The 20,163-nt window shown below is 45.4% G+C and overlaps 1 protein-coding gene across 1 annotated transcript in view; it reads right to left on the bottom strand.

Annotated features, from left to right (window-relative positions):
• Positions 1-530: 530 nt before the first annotated feature.
• Positions 531-20,163, bottom strand: part of btbd7 (BTB (POZ) domain containing 7) — a 60,932-nt gene continuing 41,299 nt past the window's right edge. The window contains 10 exon segments of the mRNA XM_064925026.1: positions 531-7,086; positions 7,089-7,440; positions 7,750-8,012; positions 8,015-8,192; positions 9,589-9,767; positions 11,927-12,116; positions 12,398-12,541; positions 14,107-14,267; positions 15,585-15,660; positions 18,810-19,018. Coding sequence (XP_064781098.1) covers positions 6,791-7,086; positions 7,089-7,440; positions 7,750-8,012; positions 8,015-8,192; positions 9,589-9,767; positions 11,927-12,116; positions 12,398-12,541; positions 14,107-14,267; positions 15,585-15,660; positions 18,810-19,018 — 2,048 coding nt within the window. The 3' untranslated portion in view covers positions 531-6,790.

The following is a 20,163-nucleotide window of genomic DNA, read 5'->3' on the forward strand; positions in this document are numbered from 1 at the left end:
CTGATTTGACATCTGGCAAACCATTAATAAGGGGATATTTTAATCCAACTATCACACCAGAAATGGAGTTTAGCCAATCGCTCAGATGGTAATAAATCTCTTCCTTGTGAGATCTCAAATTATGAACCCATCCATTTGAATGTGTTGCTAACATTAGTGTATGCAGTAGTTGGATACATTTGCTGACTAAAGAAACTTTTTTTTTTTTTAATGATTGACAAGTCATGTGGTCCTTCTCTAGCCTCATTAGACCATCCTGATCTTGCGAGTTTGAGTTTACACAGTATGATGAGCGCAGTGGTTTGGATGGTGGATCAGGCTAGTCCTTGTAAACTACAGGAAATTGACTTCTAATACTGACATTTGAAGATGCTACTGACCCAGTTGACTTAAGTTAACCCTGTGCAGAAGCATTCAAGTAACCATTAAAAACATAAATACAGTATCGTAACTTATCACTTCATGGACAGGAGTCCTTGGCAGGGACCTTTTTTTTCTTTCCTCACTGCAAAAGAAAGAATCTCAAGCCATTTGATAATTTTTATCAAAGCTGTTTATTTTGAAGATGTCAGTCACCTAAATTGCAGATTTGAGTTCACCACTGTTACAATCCCAACTGAGAAGAGTAGAAAAATAGACTTTCCACAATTCCTTAAGTCTACGAGAAAGCTTTTTTTCTCGTGACATATTTGTTTTATATATAGAAAAATGTATATGTACAACAAAACAACATTTCAGAGACTGTTCAAAAGTACCTAAAATAAAAAAATACTCTTTGAAACCACTATGTATATGAAGCATTGGCTACACTATTACAAAGAGACTGGTTGAGTGGGCTGGTAGAAAATGTTTGCATAGGACGAAGATAAGGATGCCCAGCCACTGGCAGGGAAGGCACTCTTTCGTCTCCATACGAGGGGGAGCTAAAGGAGAATCTAGAGGAACCGATAGAACGCTCTTAAATTAAGAAATCTCCCGTTGCCGCTGATATCCGATGTCCTAATGCAAACCAGAAAGCAGGAAATGGGTTATTATATCTAGCCTGGTGGTCCAGATCTTTTTGTGCTTTAGCGAAGTATGCGTTAATTCGCTGACATGCCAAACATGGACATACGGCTCGACAACAATAGAAGAGTTGGCTACAGCACATAGTACGGTATCAGCCTGTTACATACCCAGACCCCAACCTGGTCCTTGTGAAAACCTAGAGAAAGTGTGAGTGCATCTCTAAATACAGTATCTTACATGATCATGTAATTAAGGGTCTATTAAAGTCAACTCATAATGCAAAGGTAACATACCATAGTACTTTTTTATAGATAATAGCTAGGTTTACATTAAACGGTGACAGATTTTCATGCAAATATTCTAAAATCTGCAAGTTTCCACCAAACAGACTTGTTGCGGATAAAAAGCAGTGCATGATGACAGTGCACACAAAATGTACTTTTTCGCTTAAATTTTATGTACCGAATAAAGATCTAAAGTTTGTAGGTTTTCCATCACATTTTCAACTCTACCGATAGTTTTGTCGCAAAAAAACGTTGCGTTAAACAGCAACTGTACCTACTCTGGTCTTGACTCAAGTGCTCTCGCCAACAGCTCGCGGGTTCGCTGTGGGGGTAGGTTAGTCTACAGGAGATTATTATGGATAACAAAAAAAAAAATATTTGTCAAATGGCAGTCAAGCATCGATCATCATGTCACCAGAATAAAACCCTCAATATTTATTGGAAAGGGGCATCAAGCTCATCACCTTGCACTTTCACCACCCTGTGAAGTTCATCATCATGTATTTAATCTGTAGCCTAATAAACTACATGCTTTCACGGGTCATAGTGGGAGGATGGTTATTATATCAATATTTGCGCATAAAGGCATTTCCACTTCCATTGCTTGCATAATTAATTCTACAGACAAAAAGATCCCACCATGTCAAACAAAATGATTTGTCAGCATTTATAACATTTTACCAAAACTTCCGCGTTCTATCACAGCTGTCATGATGTATTTAAAAAAAATACTGTATGACTACTCAGAAACGTGGTTACTGAAGGGAAATGTGTCACTCACCAAACTCAAACTACCCAAGAGGACAATCAACTGAACATCTCCATTCTACCTACAGGAGTGCTACTCATCAGTGAAAACAAACATACAATACTGTTATGAGATTATACTTTTAGTGCAATAGTGAGGCCCTCTGTACAAGTTGCTGTCAATGTCTATCATTCTGAATCAAATTAGTGGGTATGCATCATCATATTGGTTCTCTAAAGGGTTAACAGTCTGCGGGTTACCAGCTTTCATCTTTATTGCAACAGTCATGTTTGTCCAACCATTGTGGTATAACACACAATATTACAATACAATGGAATTAGTCATCTAGCCTAAACCATGAAAGGCAACAAAAAGAATGTACAAACTGCAGGATTGGTAATGCTCGTCTACTCACTCTGCCCAAAGCCAGGAGTCAAGCCCTCATCCTCAGCACAGATGAGACACTGTTCAGGGCAGACCAGGGGGTCATCTCTACACTTCAAAGAAACCTCTGCATTTTCCATTAAAATAGATGAGCTCATACCTGAATGACCAACAAAATCAATTCATACCTGTGTCAGTGAGAATGTGCTCAGACTAGTATTGGGAGAGAAAACAGATCATACCACCTGTATTCGCCAAACTGCCACAAACTCATAACTATATTAGCATAGCAATCATCTCATACATGTGCAGTTTTAGTAAAGTAAACGGGTAACTATTTTGGCTAGGAAATTAGTTAATGAGTCCAAATACATAACGAATATAGCTCAAACCTGGATTTGCCAGTTTGCGGAAAGCTGCATCAGTAGATTTTATTTGACTGTTATTCGATTCAAGAGACCTCCGGCTACAATCCTCAGGGGCTGCAGAATCAGATTCCAACGTGCCTGGTTGGTTATCACTTTATCACACAGGGTCTCGGGGTGAAGACCTTCCCTTTAAGGTTAAAACAAGCCCAGGAGAAAAGTAGCCCAATAGAGCACAGCCTGGCATTCCCTTCCTGCTGCTTGGAGGGGGGCAACGTGTTTATTAGCTCTGAAGCTCCTATCTCTACGTTACTGCTGGTGGAGCCCTTCGCTAATGGGAAAAGCGGGAGATAACATCTCATGGTTCTCTCATATCTTTCATATTTTTGTCCCACTCTCATGGCTGTCCCATCTCCTCCCCTCCATCTCCGCCTCTCCCTCCATCTTCTGTAGGTCAGGTCTGGATGACCTTGGCGGTCTACAGGGAGGCTCTGGCCTCGGGGGCTGCAGTACGGTGTGGCAAAATGTCTACGTGGGGGTACTCTGGGCATTAAGTGAGAGGATAAGGCTAAGGTACAGAGGGGTCTGGAGGAGTTTGCTGAGAGGGCGAACTCTCTTCTAAGCTCACTGCTGCAGCAGTCACAGTGACAGTCCCATTGTTTGCAAAGGGCTGCGCTGACACGCTCACTTTTTTCTCTCCCCTCCTTATAGACTGACAGTCTCATATTACAGAGTAGTCAGGTCTTCAAAAATGTTTATGAAAAAAAAAACATCCATACTAAAACCCAGCACCCAAAAATAGAAATGATTCAAACTACCCAAGACATCCTTCCTCTTCCACAACCATAATAGCTACAGTACTGTCCACGGTCATTAGTAAGAGAGAGCCCACTATGGACAATGGTTTAGTTGTTGTTGAGCTCATCCCCTAAGGCGGAGAACAGAGCATTAACAACACACACCCACTGACACGTGTGAACACACACACACACACACACACACACACACCACCCCTTCTAGTCTCGAGCAGCGTCAGCAGTGAGCCCTCACCAGCGGGAGGTCGAAACGATTAGCAGAAAAGCCAAGGAAAACAATCTTCTGCAGGTTATGATCTTAGCAAAACAGCCACAGAGACATCAAGATAGATCTCAAAGATATTAGCACTACTGTACAGTTCTAATAATTTGCATTCCAGTACATGAGTTCCAGAGGTTCAAATGAGGGAATGCTTGGCATAAAATGAGAGCGATTGGGGTTAAAGTACTGTGGAGTGTCTATAGCAAGTCAAGAAGTCTGGGTAGAGACAAGACATTGCAAGTCTGTTTCTGCTCTTTTACCAGGTCCTTATGGAATTGTCATGCCAAACATTTAGCTTGACAATGGAGTAGGCAAGAGCACAAACAGATCTGGGACCAGGCTAAGACAAAGAACAGAAAGGGACCCAAGTTTGGATTGAGGAATAGCACCATCAAATGCCAATGAGCCCAGAAGGGGGGTGGAGGAGAGAGCAATGGAAAAGTAAACAACAGAGCCATTCGAGGGATAACTCATATCAGATGATGGATGCTACTTTTGACCCTCTTGACACAAGAGCCGACGAAGGTTCTGAGCATGCCACTGACAATCAAAATAAATTCTAATTGATACTCATCTCCTATGTCTTGGTGATATACATGAGTCTTCAAGTCGCCACCATCGAAAGCGAGGGGAGACAAAAAGCCATATCAAAAAGCCTGCAAACATACTTAGCCAACCTTATCCTAACCTGCTTCCCATTAAGACCTCATTCATGAATTGATAGAAAGAATATTCCATGTCCCACCATTCATACATGCATGAATGCATCAAAAACCAACTGGAGGACTTCATCCAACTTACGAAACTGACGAGGCAAACGCCTTACACAGTAACTATAGTCTGCCTCCCTGCAGTTGACCAACCAGGTTCAAAAGAACAATTTAAAAAAATCACCAACAAGTAGGGATTTCTATGTTTCTCCAGTACCTTCTGCCTTGAGAATCATCGCATACTGAAAGGGCATACAGAAATTAGTCATTTCAACTGCTGAGATAAAAGGTATTCATGTGAGATTTTCTGTGAGAGAAACATCATTTGCTAACCATCAGAGGTAAGTCTCTGCCTCGCAGACAAACATGAGGCATCAGCATTATACAGAGAACTAGGTCATGTTCATTAGGGCGCGCAACGGAAAACGGAAGAAAATATTAGAGAATGTGTGAATGGTAGTATAGCAGGGGCACAATACAGCAATTTAATTTCTCCGTGTGCGAGGAGATGGTAACAGAAGGAAGATAATTACAGTGAACCCAAGTCAATGTAATTTTTTGACAATGCGGTGCAACAGGGGCTAGTGAAAAATGGGATGGAAAATGTGTTGAGATTCTGAATTTAAAGGGAGGACCCGTGAGTGAGCATGTTTCAATTGAAGCTACGCTGGTTTAGTGAGTAAGTATTTTCGCCCAGTGGACAAGACATAAAAAATTCCTCAAGAGGAACCATTTAACTGTTTCCCCCCCCGCTTTAATTATCCTTCCACAAACCTCCATTGACATCATCACAATTGTTGGTTGTTGGGTACAGTACGTCAAAGTAAGGATGGTGACCGAAGCAGTCTTGTTCAGATCGCCATGGAGGGAGACAGGGAGTCATTGGATTGAGGAACTGGGCTTTGGTTTGGTTGAAGTTTATCCAAGATGGCCGCCGGCCATGCTGAGCTATGGAAAAGGCAGAGGGGCACAGTCATGGGGCCTGCATCTTGATAAATCTCCACAAATTGCTGTAGGGTTAAGGCAGGGATATTCTACATCAGTTCTTGATTTGCTGTTGCTATCCCGTTTTAATTATTGAGTTTGAATTTAGACCCCGGAAACCAGGTGTATATGCACATTCTGGCCAATCGACAGTAATAGATCAATAAAGTGGGAAACGTGGTTTGGAATACTAGCCCGGGTTCAAATGACTTACAGTGCCCAGCACTCAGGCTATTGAATATTACAGTGAGGTTAAGGTAAAAAGGACATCTGCAAAGGGTAAGTGTTGGGAGAGGACCAAGAGATAGCGTTGAGCAGTGGCTACCACTCACATTAACTATGGGTATGCAAAGTGGATGACTTCTAGAGTCACTTCTAATAAAAGCAGCTATGCAATTATTATTCCTGCCTTGTAGCCACATTGGTAGTAGTAGGAAGATTTCATTTGTGTTTCTCTTCTCCTCTTTGTGCTCTTGCTCAAATCTTAAATTGCCCGTCCTGACATACAGCCCGTGGGTCATAAAGGATTACAAGTGTTATTACTGCAATTCCACCTTTTTCAAAAGGAGGAGCTATTTGTAATGGGCAGGTTGCTGAAATGAGTTTGCAACTCATTGCCTGGGCATTTTTCAATTTATTTCTAAGGAAAGCATCCAGGGACAAAAATATAAATATATAACTCTACAGTACCCTCATCCTGATGCAGGAAATTAGTATAATGGAAATGAAATGATGACTGTGCGTTGTCAAAATCCAAAACACTGGGCGGAAAGGGAAGGATTTATTCAAGTTCGATGACCAGTCAAGACTCATTTTGAGAAGAATAAAGGTGATTGGAGGATAAGCAGTTGAGCGTGGATCCAATCTGGGAGATGGGAAGGGCTAGGACCCATTATGTTAATTCATGAGACTAATCTATTTGGACAAATAATTCTCAACCAAACCAAGCCTTTCCTCCTCATCCCCCACCATGGCTCTGTGCTGAAGGCACTGTGACCGCCGCATCTCGTTAGTTGGTGCAGCACCTGGGACTCGCCAGGGGAGGGGGGGACTACTACTATGTGTGCTTAGTGCCATTGCCCTGAACTGAGCGCGAGTATGACCACTCTGTCACCGGAGACACTGCCAACCACTGATGCTAAGCCGTCAACCCCAAATCCCCCTATAGCGAACCGTCCTTTCGCTCTCTTGCCTTTTCCCGAGGCCTCTGACAGTCTTAGTTGCGGAGGGTCAGAGTGCAGACTTCCTGTAAGGGTACTCAGGTTTGTTGGGCGACCTTCGGTCCCTGGCCCCCACCACCTCCTCGGAGTAAGGTTCTGCGGGCCGCGCCTGTCCCAGTCCGCAAGTGAGGTCTGTTTCAGTTCGGGCGCGTCCTCTCGGGTTGTGTGATGCCCCGGCTGCTTGAACTCCTCCGCTCTGCATGGCCAGAGCCAGATCTAGTCTCTGGGGGGGTTGCTCCAGAACATCCAGGCGGAGTGGGGTGCCGACTGGGCCGCGGCAGGGGTTTGGCTGCTGTTCGTCGGGGAGTACTGTGGAGGGACAAGGCCCCCTCCCGAAGGAACTCGACTGTGACTGTAGAGGTCCGGCCCGGCGAAGGAGCTCACGTGGCGCCCGGGAAACTCGTACAAGTCAGGATACTCCGACGCCTGGGCCTCGGGCTTGGGCTCGGCAGCGTGCCTCTTGCGGGAGGCATACGGACCGTGGCGGTTCAGGCCCAGGTGGCAGTGGGGCACAGCAGGAGGGGCCGTGGAGGGGTGAGGGTGCGGCTCGTGAGGCTCCACCTCCATGGTGACCTCGGGCAGGCGACGCTCCTTCAGGGTCATGGCCGACACGCCCATGGCAATGTCCGGCATGAACTCGTTGATGACCGGCGCCACGTTCTGCAGGAACAAACAAACCTTAAGACAATAGCAACCTGATACGATATATTAGGGATGTCAAGATGAGGACATTTAAGCTCTCATTGTCCCTCAGAAGTATATTTGAGAATAGGGCCCCACTTTCCTCTCTTCCATTACACATTGTTGCCACCATTTCAACATAGCTCATGACACTCCCCTCGATCAAAATGGCGTCGCCACATTCCCACACAATTCCAGCTCTGCATTCCCGCTATCCCCGTAGGCCCTGTCATTACCACTATCTCAGGGGAACACTACAGCTCTGAAGTCCTGTAGACCTCTACTCACCCCTTGTTTATCCTGATGCTGGGTGCGTACCCCCCCGCCCTGGCGATTGGTGCAGTCTGGCGGCAGGGGCTTGGCCGCCGGTGGGTAGGCGGGGCTGCCATGCTTGGAGGAGGAGCTCGCTGTGTGGTGGAGCAGACTGTGGTTGCAGGGGTAGGAGAAAGAGCGTGACGGGGGCTGGCTGGGGGCACGCCCAGGCCTCCACCCACTGGCTTTGAGCTGGGCATTGTGAGTGGGCGTGGCCGGTGGGTGATACGGCGGCGGGGAGGGGGCAGCGGCGGGTGGAAGCCCGCCATGGCCTCCAGATGGGTGAACATGCTCTCCACAACTGGGCTGCTGTTGACCCGGCAACGTCCTCCACTACGGCTGCCACCCGACGGCTGGCGCAGCGCTAGGACGGGGCTCTCGTCGCCAAAGCGCTCCTCCGGGAAGAACTTGTGAGGGTTCTATGAGGGGTGGAGTACAGCACACAACAAATTAGTCCAAAATTGCAGAGGAACAGCTTGCCAAAGCTACTTAAGAAACTAGACGTACTTCGTCTTAAAGGCAGTCTGCTACATTACGACTATGTAAAAAAAAAAAAAAAAAAAAAAAAAAAAAAGTCATTCTAACTGGGGGAAGTCAAAAAATGTTTCATTATTTCCTCTGCTCTCAGTTCAACGTTGGAGTTAACTTTGGCCCAGTCACCACTCAATGGAAAACTAAATAAAATGTAATGAGGGGGGACAAAATGCCTGATGAGCTCCAGCCAGAATTCCTGAGACGTTAGTCATTAAAGTGGCACGCTGGTGACAGAGACCTTCAGCGCATTAAATGAAAAACACAGCCAAGCAAAAAGGAACACGGCATGAAAACAACATCTCTTCACCGTATCCTTTAGGATGTTGACCAATCCATTACTGCCTAGACATTAGATATTGATATATAGCCTATTCTTTACCTATTATTTGACATATTGTACAAAACATTAAGAACACCTGTTCTTTCCATGACATAGACTGACCAGGTGAAAGCTATGCTCCCTTATTAATGTCACTTGTTCAGTCCACTTCAAATCAGTGTAGACGAAGGGGAGACAATTGAGACATGGATTGTGTATATGTGCCATTCAGAGGGTGAAGACAAAACATTTAAGTGTCTTTGAACAGGGTATGGTGGTAGTTGCTAGTCATACCGGTTTAAGTGTGTCAAAAACTGCAACGCTGCTGGGTTTTTCACTCTCTACAGTTTCCCATGTGTATCAAGAATGGTCCACCACCCAAATGACATTCAGCCAACATGACATAACTGTGGGCCAGCCTTCATGTGAAAGCCTTTCGACACCTTGTAGAGTCCATGTCCTATGAATTGAGGCTGTTCTGAGGGCAAAACGGGGGACTACAAAGCATTGGTAATATGCTTAGAATATACCCAAAAGGGGAGACGGGTACAAAATCTCTTTTTGTGGATGGCCACAGGCACTTCTGTCAATGGATGTAGTAGTGGTTGAGAATCCGTTTGCTATCATATAATTTTCACACTATGGGCGAAAGTTTGCACGAGGAAATTGCAGCGAGCATTGATCAAATTACCATAACATTTCAAATAGACGGCAGTAGGTACATTATCCTGTGCGAGCTCCAAACACGGCACCTGGCGACTGATCGCGTGCATCACCTGCATCATGCAGTTAACAAAATTTGGGTGAAATATCTTTGAAGAAAAGTAAAACATTTAATTGTGCTGAAGATGATCATTTATATGCACTTATCTGAGCTCTTTGTGCCAACCTACAGCTTTACTAAGTTCAATAAAACTTAACAAATCTATACAAAAAATGTAAAAGATTGATTGGCATCTCACCTGCAGCAGTTCTGCGGCGGCGTCCGGCAGACCGAACTCGCGGAGCACGCGGATCTGCAGCTCATAGCTAACCGTGGCACCTTCGCCGCAGTTTAGGGCGTACGCACGCTGTACCTGGTCCGTGTGACGCAGGTCCTGCAGCCTCCGGATCATCTCCTTCACCACGGCCAGCCTGGGAACTGAGAGGGAGTTCATTACAAAAACATAACTGAGTGACCTGGCTGGCCTAGCTGTAATGCCCGTAGCCTCCGGCACACGTCTATGGTGTTGCCATAGGTTCAAATCTGTATAGAAATTATAACATAATTGAATAACAAAATGAGATAAAGTCTTTTACATGCTGGGGACCACTCAAACATAAAATCATGACATAATGGTAAATATTGCATGTATTGTGTGTGCTAGAGGATATGGAAATATTTAGCCTTTTCAATGGTCCCGGAGGGAATTTATTTTCTTCTTTATTGGCCCATCAAGTCTTCGGAGGACAAGTTACATTCTAATTTTACACAGTAGTTACTGTACATAGCAAAGACAGTTATTTGATATACACTATATCCTGATAGATATTACTTAAACATATCTAGTATATATTATATAGTGTTTTCAGTCTTAATTATTATTGATCATGAGCTTTTAATCCCACCCCTCAGCTACTCTCAGGCCATCCCACCTATCTCCCTAACCCCACCCCTCAGCTACTCTCAGGCCATCCCACCTATGTCCTTAACCCCACCCCTCAGCTACTCTCAGGCCATCCCACCTATCTCCCTAACCCCCACCCCCTCAGCTACTCTCAGGCCATCCCACCTATCTCCTTAACCCCACCCCTCAGCTACTCTCAGGCCATCCCACCTATCTCCCTAACCCCACCCCTCAGCTACTCTCAGGCCATCCCACCTATGTCCTTAACCCCACCCCTCAGCTACTCTCAGGCCATCCCACCTATCTCCCTAACCCCACCCCTCAGCTACTCTCAGGCCATCCCACCTATCTCCGTAAACCACCCACTTATGATTTCCATGTGCCATATTTTTTTCAAATGTACTGTGATGTTTCACACAAACTCTCTTCTTACCTTTCTAATTGTTAAGTTCAAGATGAATATTTTGACCAGGAGAATTATTGTATTGTTGATTGATTATGGCTTTCCAAATCTCCCAACATTGCTATTTGTAGGGTTAGCCATTCCTGAACTAAGTCCCGGAGGAATTAGAAACGCTGTTATTTAATTGGATGGGGGGTGAGAGAGAGAAACACTAGGACTGAAGGAGCGAGAGAAATGGGAGAGAAAAGGATAGGTGAAAGCAAGGCCAATGGTGGAGGCCAAGGAATCATACAAAAAAGAAAGGCAGGGCAGACAAAAGAAAAGCAGAAAGATAAAGGGATGGAGGCGGGAAAGAGTGTGTCATCGCTCTATGGTAAGGGAGAAAACTGTAGGAGAAAAAGAGAGGGCGGGATGATGAGAGAGGGATGGAGAGAGAGTGGGAGACGAAGGGTGAAGGGTGAAAGGGTCATCTCGCAGGTCGTCCCATCTCTGTCAATAATGCCAATAACTACTGCTCGTCTGAGATCATAGAAGAATATAGAATATACCCACACAGTCCTAATAAATTGCTCTATTGGCTCTGGTCAAAAGTTGTGCACTATAAAGGGAGTAGGGTGCCAGCAGTCGAGAGCAACGGAATGCCTTTCCAAAACCAGAAAATCAAGAGCTAACTGAGAACTTGAGGCCCTATCAGGGCAGCGTGGTGGAGATTAACAATATATGCAACGCATAACCGCCTCTTCACTGGGCACTGAGTGGATCGGCAATGAGATAAGATAGATAAGAAAGAGGTTCATCACTTGTTGGAGGGATGAGGATAGATGGAGGAGGGGAAGTCTCTCTCTTATCTTGTATTGAAGAGAAATAGCCATAACAGAGTACTAACTTACGGGTAGAAGTGGAGCCTTAAGCACAGGTTCGGGTTCTGTTCATCATTCCCAAACCTACACTGAAACGTTACGGAATAAAACTCACAGACTTTAGATCGGTACTTAAGGGCCAACTTTGACGTGCACCACAATTTCATGAGATCTCCTACATGTTTCATGTCGACCATTGGAGTTTGTAGGAAGACTGCAAATTGGTAGAGGCGGGATTTATTCAGTCAAGTTATCCATGTTTGTCATAGCAGCTTGCTCAACAATTGCATTAACATCTTTTCAGGAAGAACTGACTTAGACGCTCTGGATAAGAGCTACAAAATGACAAAAATAAATAAATCTACAGCCATGTTTTGATCATTTTCATTTTGGGAAGCTGGAAGAAAGCTAGCTTTGCAGCTCCACCCACCTGGTATCTCATTGGCCACCACTGATGGTGGGGTCGTCTGGCTGCCACCGATTTGCTGGTGGTTGATGATGTGACAGCACTGGGGCACAGCATTGTTGACCATGTAAAGGGTGTCGGGCACGTTGGACATGCGGACCATGCGCAGGCGCACCAGGTCTGTCTGCTCCACCATTATCTCATCCAGCACAGACTGACAGACAGTACAGCAACAGGGGGGTTAGAATGTATGTGTGTGTGTGTGTGTGTGTGTGTGTGTGTGTGTGTGTGACACAGGGTTGGGGTCAATTCAGGTTTCAATTCATTCAATTCCGAGGGCGAATTGTAATGAATCTTCATAGACAATAATGGACAATAGCATGGGTAATTTCAATCCACCTCTAAGATGTGACGGTGCCCACAATTGTTTATGTTGTGATGTACAAGCAGTGTGTGTGCGCACGTAGTGGTTCTGTTGTGTGGTGTTGTCCCAACCTTGGCCTCCTCCACGTAGGGCGAGAAGAGGCGAGGTCGCACGTAGATGCCGGCACTCTTTTGCCTCAGCCAAGAGTTGGCCTTTCCACCCTCCAACGTGGGCAGCATGTCTGAGGGAGGGGTGCTGATCAGACCCCTCTTCATCTGGGAGAGGGTAGAGTGGGAAGGGAGAGGGAGAGAGAGAGCGAAGAAAAGAGCGAGAGAGGAGGCAGAAAGAGAGAGGAGGTGTGGGGAAAATAGGGAGAGTGAGAAGGAAAGCAGGAAGGAGAGAGGAAGTCAAGTTAAATGGAGGAATGCAACATACACTACAGCCAGACAGATCCTGCTGGCTTCATAGATCAAAAAACGTTTGGCAACAAAAAAACTTGCTGCATTAGGCTACCTAAACTTAAACCAAACACTGCAACAAGACACAGTATATAGTGCATAACATGATCTACAATGAAAAAAATTATAATAAGGATCCCCACAGATTCTGTCTGCCCCTGTATGACTGTTTTAGCCTGGGAAAACACACCTTTATTTATTTATTAACCCTTATTTGACCAGGTACATTGACTGAGAACACATCGGCTGTGTCCAAAATTGGCACCCTCTTCCCTACATAGTGACAAGAGTTAGGGAAGAGTTGTAGGGAGAATTAAGGAAATGAATGAACCAACTGAAAGCTGGGGATGATTAGGTGGCCATGAGTGTATGAGGGGTTAGATTAGGAATTTAACCAGGACACGTTCAACTCTTGCGATAAGTGCCATGGAATGACCACAGAGAATCAGGACAATGCACTGAGTCAGAGAGGACCTCGCTGTGGGGGGGCAGTATGTGTTCGGTGCGGACACACACACACTCACTGTGTCAGAGAGGACCTCGCTGTGGGGGGGCAGTATGTGTTCAGTGTGGACACACACACACTCACTGTGTCAGAGAGGACCTCGCTGTGGGGGGGCAGTATGTGTTCGGTGCGGACACACACACACTCACTGTGTCAGAGAGGACCTCGCTGTGGGGGGGCAGTATGTGTTCGGTGCGGACACACACACACTCACTGTGTCAGAGAGGACCTCGCTGTGGGGGGCAGTATGTGTTCGGTGCGGACACACACACACTCACTGTGTCAGAGAGGACCTCGCTGTGGGGGCAGTATGTGTTCGGTGCGGACACACACACACTCACTGTGTCAGAGAGGACCTCGCTGTGGGGGGCAGTATGTGTTCGGTGCGGACACACACACACTCACTGTGTCAGAGAGGACCTCGCTGTGGGGGCAGTATGTGTTCGGTGCGGACACACACACACTCACTGTGTCAGAGAGGACCTCGCTGTGGGGGGCAGTATGTGTTCGGTGCGGACACACACACACTCACTGTGTCAGAGAGGACCTCGCTGTGGGGGGGCAGTATGTGTTCGGTGCGGACACACACACACACACTCACTGTGTCAGAGAGGACCTCGCTGTGGGGGTGTTCAGTATGTGTTCAGAGAGGACCTCGCTGTGGGGGGGGCACACACACACACTCACTGTGTCAGAGAGGACCTCGCTGTGGGGGGCAGTATGTGTTCGGTGCGGACACACACACACTCACTGTGTCGGAGAGGACCTCGCTGTGGGGGCAGTATGTGTTCGGTGCGGACACACACACACTCACTGTGTCAGAGAGGACCTCGCTGTGGGGGCAGTATGTGTTCGGTGTGGACACACACACACTCACTGTGTCAGAGAGGACCTCGCTGTGGGGGGGCAGTATGTGTTCGGTGCGGACGTAGGGCAGCAGAGGGGACAGGATCTCCTTGAGCTCCTCCAGGTCCAGGTCTCTCCTCTTCACTCCCCGCTTGTTCACGCTGTGGGCCGTGCCACTTAGGAGGTTGGGCTCTGAGGGGGGATACACAAACACACACAGTAAGACACACGCAATGCAATCGGGATGTACAGTATCCAAGCTCCCACTATTTAGAACGTTGCAGTGCATTAGTTCACAGCGTAGCCGTTTTTGCCACAGGAAAATGGGACACCTAATCTATGTGGCCTTACTTGATTAATAATTGTGTTCCGGACCTCGGCTAAATCGGGTTGCTTACTCCTGCAGTAAGGTATATATTTTCACACACACACACACACACACACACACACACACACACACACACACACACACACACACACACACACACACACACACACACACACACACACCTTCACAAAAGCCAAAACATATGTGTATGATCCATCCCTCCATGCAAACTAAGTAATTTAAGACACTGGAAAATGACATAAGCTGATTCAAACTACTTTTCGAGTTCGGTCCTGCTGTATTTTTTGTGTATCTGGAGTAACTGGTTTCCCACGCCAAGGAAGAACCCCTTTGGGAGAGAGCTATGGTTTTCCAATTTCCAACGAAGAATCTTCAACAAAATACCTAGCTGCACCCAAAATAGACTGCTCATCTTGAACGACAAATGAAAGTGTAGAGAAGGAGTAAGCCTGACATCCCTGTTCTCCGGTTGGCCCAAACGCTCATCTGACTATGGTTGTGTCCCAAATGGCACCCTATTCCCTATGTAGTACACTAGATTTGACCAGGGCCAATAAGGCTCTAGTCAAAAGTAGTGCACTATGTAGGGAATGGGGTGCCATTTGGACTGCAGCCTATGGCTGGTTAGACCGAGTCAGGTCCCGTCCAGCCCTACTCAGCCAAGTCTCCCCTGGGCTTAGTTATTACTCCACTTAAACTGGATGAGGGCATAAATCATTGGCCCAGAGCAGTTTGTCAGGGGTGGTGTGTGTGTGTGTGTGTGTGTGTGTGTGTGTGTGTGTGTGTGTGTGTGTGTGTGTGTGTGTGTGTGTGTGTGTGTGTGTGTGTGTGTGTGTGTGTGTGTGTGTGTGAGAGAGAGAAAGAAAGAGGTATAGAATGAGCAAGTGAGAGACAGAGAGAGGGGCAGAGAAATAAGGAGAGTGAAGGAAAGAGCTTGATTGCAGAAGTTGCCCTATAACTACAGACTTCGGATCAGATTAAACCCTTACCTTCAAACCTAACTGTAACCATTACAGCTTGGGGAATGAAACAATATCTGAGTCTGTATCAGTGGATGTGGGTATCTTCCACCTACTCCAATGGAGGCGAGGGGAGAAGAGAGAGAAGGGCCAAAGGGAGAGGGAGGGAAGAAGAGAGGGAGGGAGGAATGGGTCTCTCACCTCGGTCGGCCATCCTCTTGATAAGCTGGTGCTCTCCCCACTTGATGAGGTACTTGAGGATGTCCTGCTCGCTGGCCTGTATACCGAGACAATAAATAGAAGCCATGGGAGATGAGGCGTGTATTCACATCGTACCATAACGTTTTGCAACGAAAACAAACGTTTCTTATTGGCAAAGTTAAGGAAGATGACCCACTAAGACTTGTCCGCTTGAACTCTACCTGTAATGTCATGTGTTTTGGATCTGTAGAAAAATGAATGAGCGTCAAGCTGCCTCTCGTTGTAGACCAGGAAAGTTATGAGCGCCCTGTGTTTGTTCTAAATCCTCTTTGGAAATTAAATACATTCGTTCTGGACTAAAAAACAAGCACAGAATGCCAGGTCCAGTCCTCCCGTGTCTGCTGCTTTGAGTGAAGTGTTTCAGCTTTGATGTGGGTGAAAAAGGGCACAGGGTTTGCCTTTGATGGCATGACTTTGACCTCCAGGCAGATAATTGTCAGTTGGCATGCACCATGTGTGCCATGCATGTGTATTTATGTACTATGAGTTTATGCATATTTTTTTTTTGTCATGTGTGAAAGTGAGAGAATTAAAGTGTAAACTAGTCTGTGTGTGTGCATGTCTCAGAAAATGTGTAATGCCTTATTATGTATACTTGCCAGTGTGCGTCTCTCCGCATATGCATTCCTCTGTGCGTGTGTGTGTCTTCGTGTATGCTTGAGATTCTTCTCCTGCATGTATTTGAATGTAACACTGAGCCAGGAACCCCTGTGGCGGACACTAATCTGCTCATCATAGACCGTTTGGGCTGGAGATTTGACGATGTTAGATCCCGGAAGCTCTCCCAGCACCAGTCAAGGATGCTGCTCCGAGGCCTGGCAGGTCCCCACACAGCCTGGGGTGTATTCACTAGGAACCAAGCGGAAGCAAACGGGACGAAACGGGGAGGTACCTACCCTAACTTGTCCAATAGAAACTCACATTTTTGTTAAAAAGTGCTTGGTCAAGGTTTGCTACGGTCAGGTGTGCACTAATAAATACACCCCAGCTTAATCTTCTTCACATGAACAGCCTAGTCTTCCAAGGGTGACTTGACATTATCCTCTAAAAGCACCCAGGCTCGCAGCGCACACAAAAACACGGCACTACCTGCAGAGCTTTCTGTAGGCTAGCCTACATCTCAAAACTTCTCGTCTGTGAATGTGGGAATGTGGAAATGTGTTGCATTGCGGATACTTGGCACTCTGCTTGTGTACGTTTAGAAGACTGAAATGCCACCCAAGGTCCTCATAAAATAGCCTTGTCTAACAGCACACGACCACTAACCAGTCATAATATCATCTATCATCATCAACTTCTACAAGCAAATCCCCCCTCATATCCAGTCTATTTCCAAAGAGCTCAAAACCATATATATTTCCCAGCAATGAAGCAGAAGCCCGTCAGATACTCGTTAAGCCCTAAACACCTACAGTATAATACAGAGTGTAATGGTCACCACAGACACGAGCTCATTCATGATACACTGGCACTAGTAAAAGATAAGAGGGAGGAGAGCGAGAAGAGTGAGCGAGAGAAAGGGGGAGGTGGAAGGGAGGAAGTGAGTGTTCTGAAGGACCATGCCAATTCCACCAACTCCCCAATTACCCTCTGGGCACACCGCCTCTCCTGCCAACTCACCATACCCGTCTCCTCTCTGATAATGACCTTTCCGCCATGTCATTAAAAGTTTGAATCAGAAAAAAAGATCTGTTTACATGGGAGTGGATACAGGATCCTCAAACATGGCGTTAGCTTGTAAACAAAAAATGCCTCTATATTAGCACCAGTTTCTCACTCCAGTCTAGGTAGGGTGTCCAATCAAAAGCGTATCTTTTGACCAAGGGGTAAAATGTTAATTGTCAATCGTGTAGATACTCCTCTAAGAAAACCAATGGTCTAAACCTCATATCTTTATCTTTATCATATTCCGTTAAAAAGCTACAGGACTTTTTACCCTTGTAGGACGGCCAAGATTAGGGTAACTAAATCAATGGTGGCCAGAGGAAAAAAAGTGGTACAAAAGGGAACCCCCAAAAATATGAGTCAGCTAGGCTGGATGCTGTGCTAGGCTGTGCTAGGCTGGATGCTGTGCTAGGCTGTGCTAGGCTGGATGCTGTGCTAGGCTGTGCTAGGCTGGATGCTGTGCTAGGCTGGATACTGTGCTAGAATTAAGGCTCACCGTTGAACTCGTCATCGTTCTTCCCGAATCCAGAGGACATTATACAATATAGAGGTAAGATGGATATTGATTTTGAGACATATGTAGTATATTCATATTTAAAGTATATGCTTTTCTTATTAATGCGAAATTCCTGTTATATTTCCGAAGAAAAACAAGCGTATCGCTGAAATGCCAACCGAGCCCTGAACATACCGCAAGCTTTTATTTCCAAAGCCTTTTACTTTTAAATCAGCTCGTGTCATGTTCATTTAGTCGTTTTATTATCGGATGTATTAGGTTACAAAAACCGACTTTTCAGATATAAATGTCAATACAGTATGTTTGAGAGTTTCTTTTGCATTGTGTTGTGCATGCCTGAGTTAAAGTGCCTTTTCATGCGTTTGAAGATTGTATAATGCTAACATCCTAGCCTTTGTATTTATTGTCAAATGGATTTCACATATGACACTACCATTTTCCCTTTGTAGAATTCCTTTGTTGGCTGAATATATCCATAGAATTTGGTGGCAACAGTCTGGAACAGGGACCACAGTATCTCCTGCAAGACCATCGGATTCAACCAACACTGGTAAAAATAAAAGTGCATTCTTACCAGGATTTGGTTTATTGCTTATTTTCCTGTTCTTCTCAAAATTCCAAGGTCTATACTTATGAATACTTGTTTAAACTCTCTCTCGAAAGTGCTATTTGCTAGCTTTCCCATGAGATAATGTGGCACTCTTAGCCACTATGCTAACACGACCAGCATGATTATTTCCTGAAACAAATTCTGCACCAGCCAATTAGACTCTAGGCAGTATAGGCCTAGCCACCAACCAATAGAATTTATTAAAATAGGTCAACTTGGCCACCAGAGGGATGTCGTAAACCTCCAAATTCAAGGTCTAGCTAGTTCCGCTTGGTTTGTAACAAGTGTGCCAATATATATGACATGATGCATCCTAAACTACTAATGCTAGACAAAGTGAGTGAGTGAGTGCATGCATCTGCCTGCCTCTCACCTGCAAATAGTCTGACTGGATGGCAGCCACCAGGTGTTCCTTGCCCAGTTCGTAGAGCACGTCAGAGGTCATGACCTGGCTGAACTCCTCACACAGGAAGTGCATGGCCTGCCGGTGGACCCACTTTGAGCCGTAGGGCTGCGAGCTCCACTTCAGGATGGGCACCAACTTGTCCAGAGAGATGCTCTCCACCACAATGTCCTCGCAACCTGGAGACAAAGGGACAGGTGGGTTTATGAGGACATAAAGGGGAAACATTTGAATAGTTTTAAGGTTTTGCTTTCCATGACTGCAATATCTTAGTACTACACGTCACTGTCCCTGAACTGAATAAAATCGTCTGGTAACTGAAATGAATATAATACAAAGTCTAAAGCCAAGGATGCGAATGTCATATATAACATAGACCTTGAGTACTGCAAATGTTAGCACGAGAGTGAGAGAAAGAAAAAGGAATCGAGTTACAGTGGGACCAAAAATACATACACATAATAACGACATTATAAATATTGATAGGAATGTATATCTGAGAAGAATTAAATGGTACAGTGGGGATCAATTAATAATTCACTCGATTGCACACACTGCTGTAGGGTAGTAGTGTTCCACACACAAAGCAATCAATCAATCTCAGAATAACATCTGAAAGTTACTAGTTCTCAATCAATGTTTACATTTTAGTGATTTAGCAGAAGCTCTTATTAGCAGTTAGTGCGTTCATCTTAAGATCCACATCAGTCAGTCAGTACATTTTTCGTCAAATGCGTTTTCAATAAAGTCAGAGCTAGGAAGGGTGTTAGTTCACAAAAGTCTTATTTTTTCCTCTCCAACACCATCCCTCATCTCTCTGTCCACCCTGACTTTGTTTAGTAACCTTTGTGTCAAAGTGTGTATACAAGTCATTTTTGCAGTTCATCTAACACCGTAAATCTAAAAAACAGACAATGGCAAACTTTTTAAAACGATTTGCAATGGAAAGTTAAAGTGCGTGTTTCTTATTCTTATTGGACAAAACAAACTGGAACAGGGAGGGACCATCAGGTGCCAAATGAACACGACCCAGACCATTTTCTGTCAACATCTAAGGTGTTACACACATTGAGCCATGCGTCACATATCATTTCAGAGAGACTGACAGAGTTCATAAAGCTCTGTGGCATGCAGTCACACATCAACTGACTTCTTGGTGATCTAGGAGGTTGCTCAGAGCAGTATGCTATTTAAGCCAATTGAACCATTAGTCTAAATGTTCACTGTTGCTAAAAATCTGTCTGACAGTCCTACTGAGATCTGTGGTGGCGATTAGAAAACTAGCATGTCTCCTTGATGACTAGGTCCTGCGGTGCGTTAGCGC

The sequence above is a fragment of the Oncorhynchus masou genome, chromosome 19 (genome assembly GCF_036934945.1).
Source record: "Oncorhynchus masou masou isolate Uvic2021 chromosome 19, UVic_Omas_1.1, whole genome shotgun sequence".
In the NCBI taxonomy this organism is placed as follows: domain Eukaryota; kingdom Metazoa; phylum Chordata; class Actinopteri; order Salmoniformes; family Salmonidae; genus Oncorhynchus; species Oncorhynchus masou.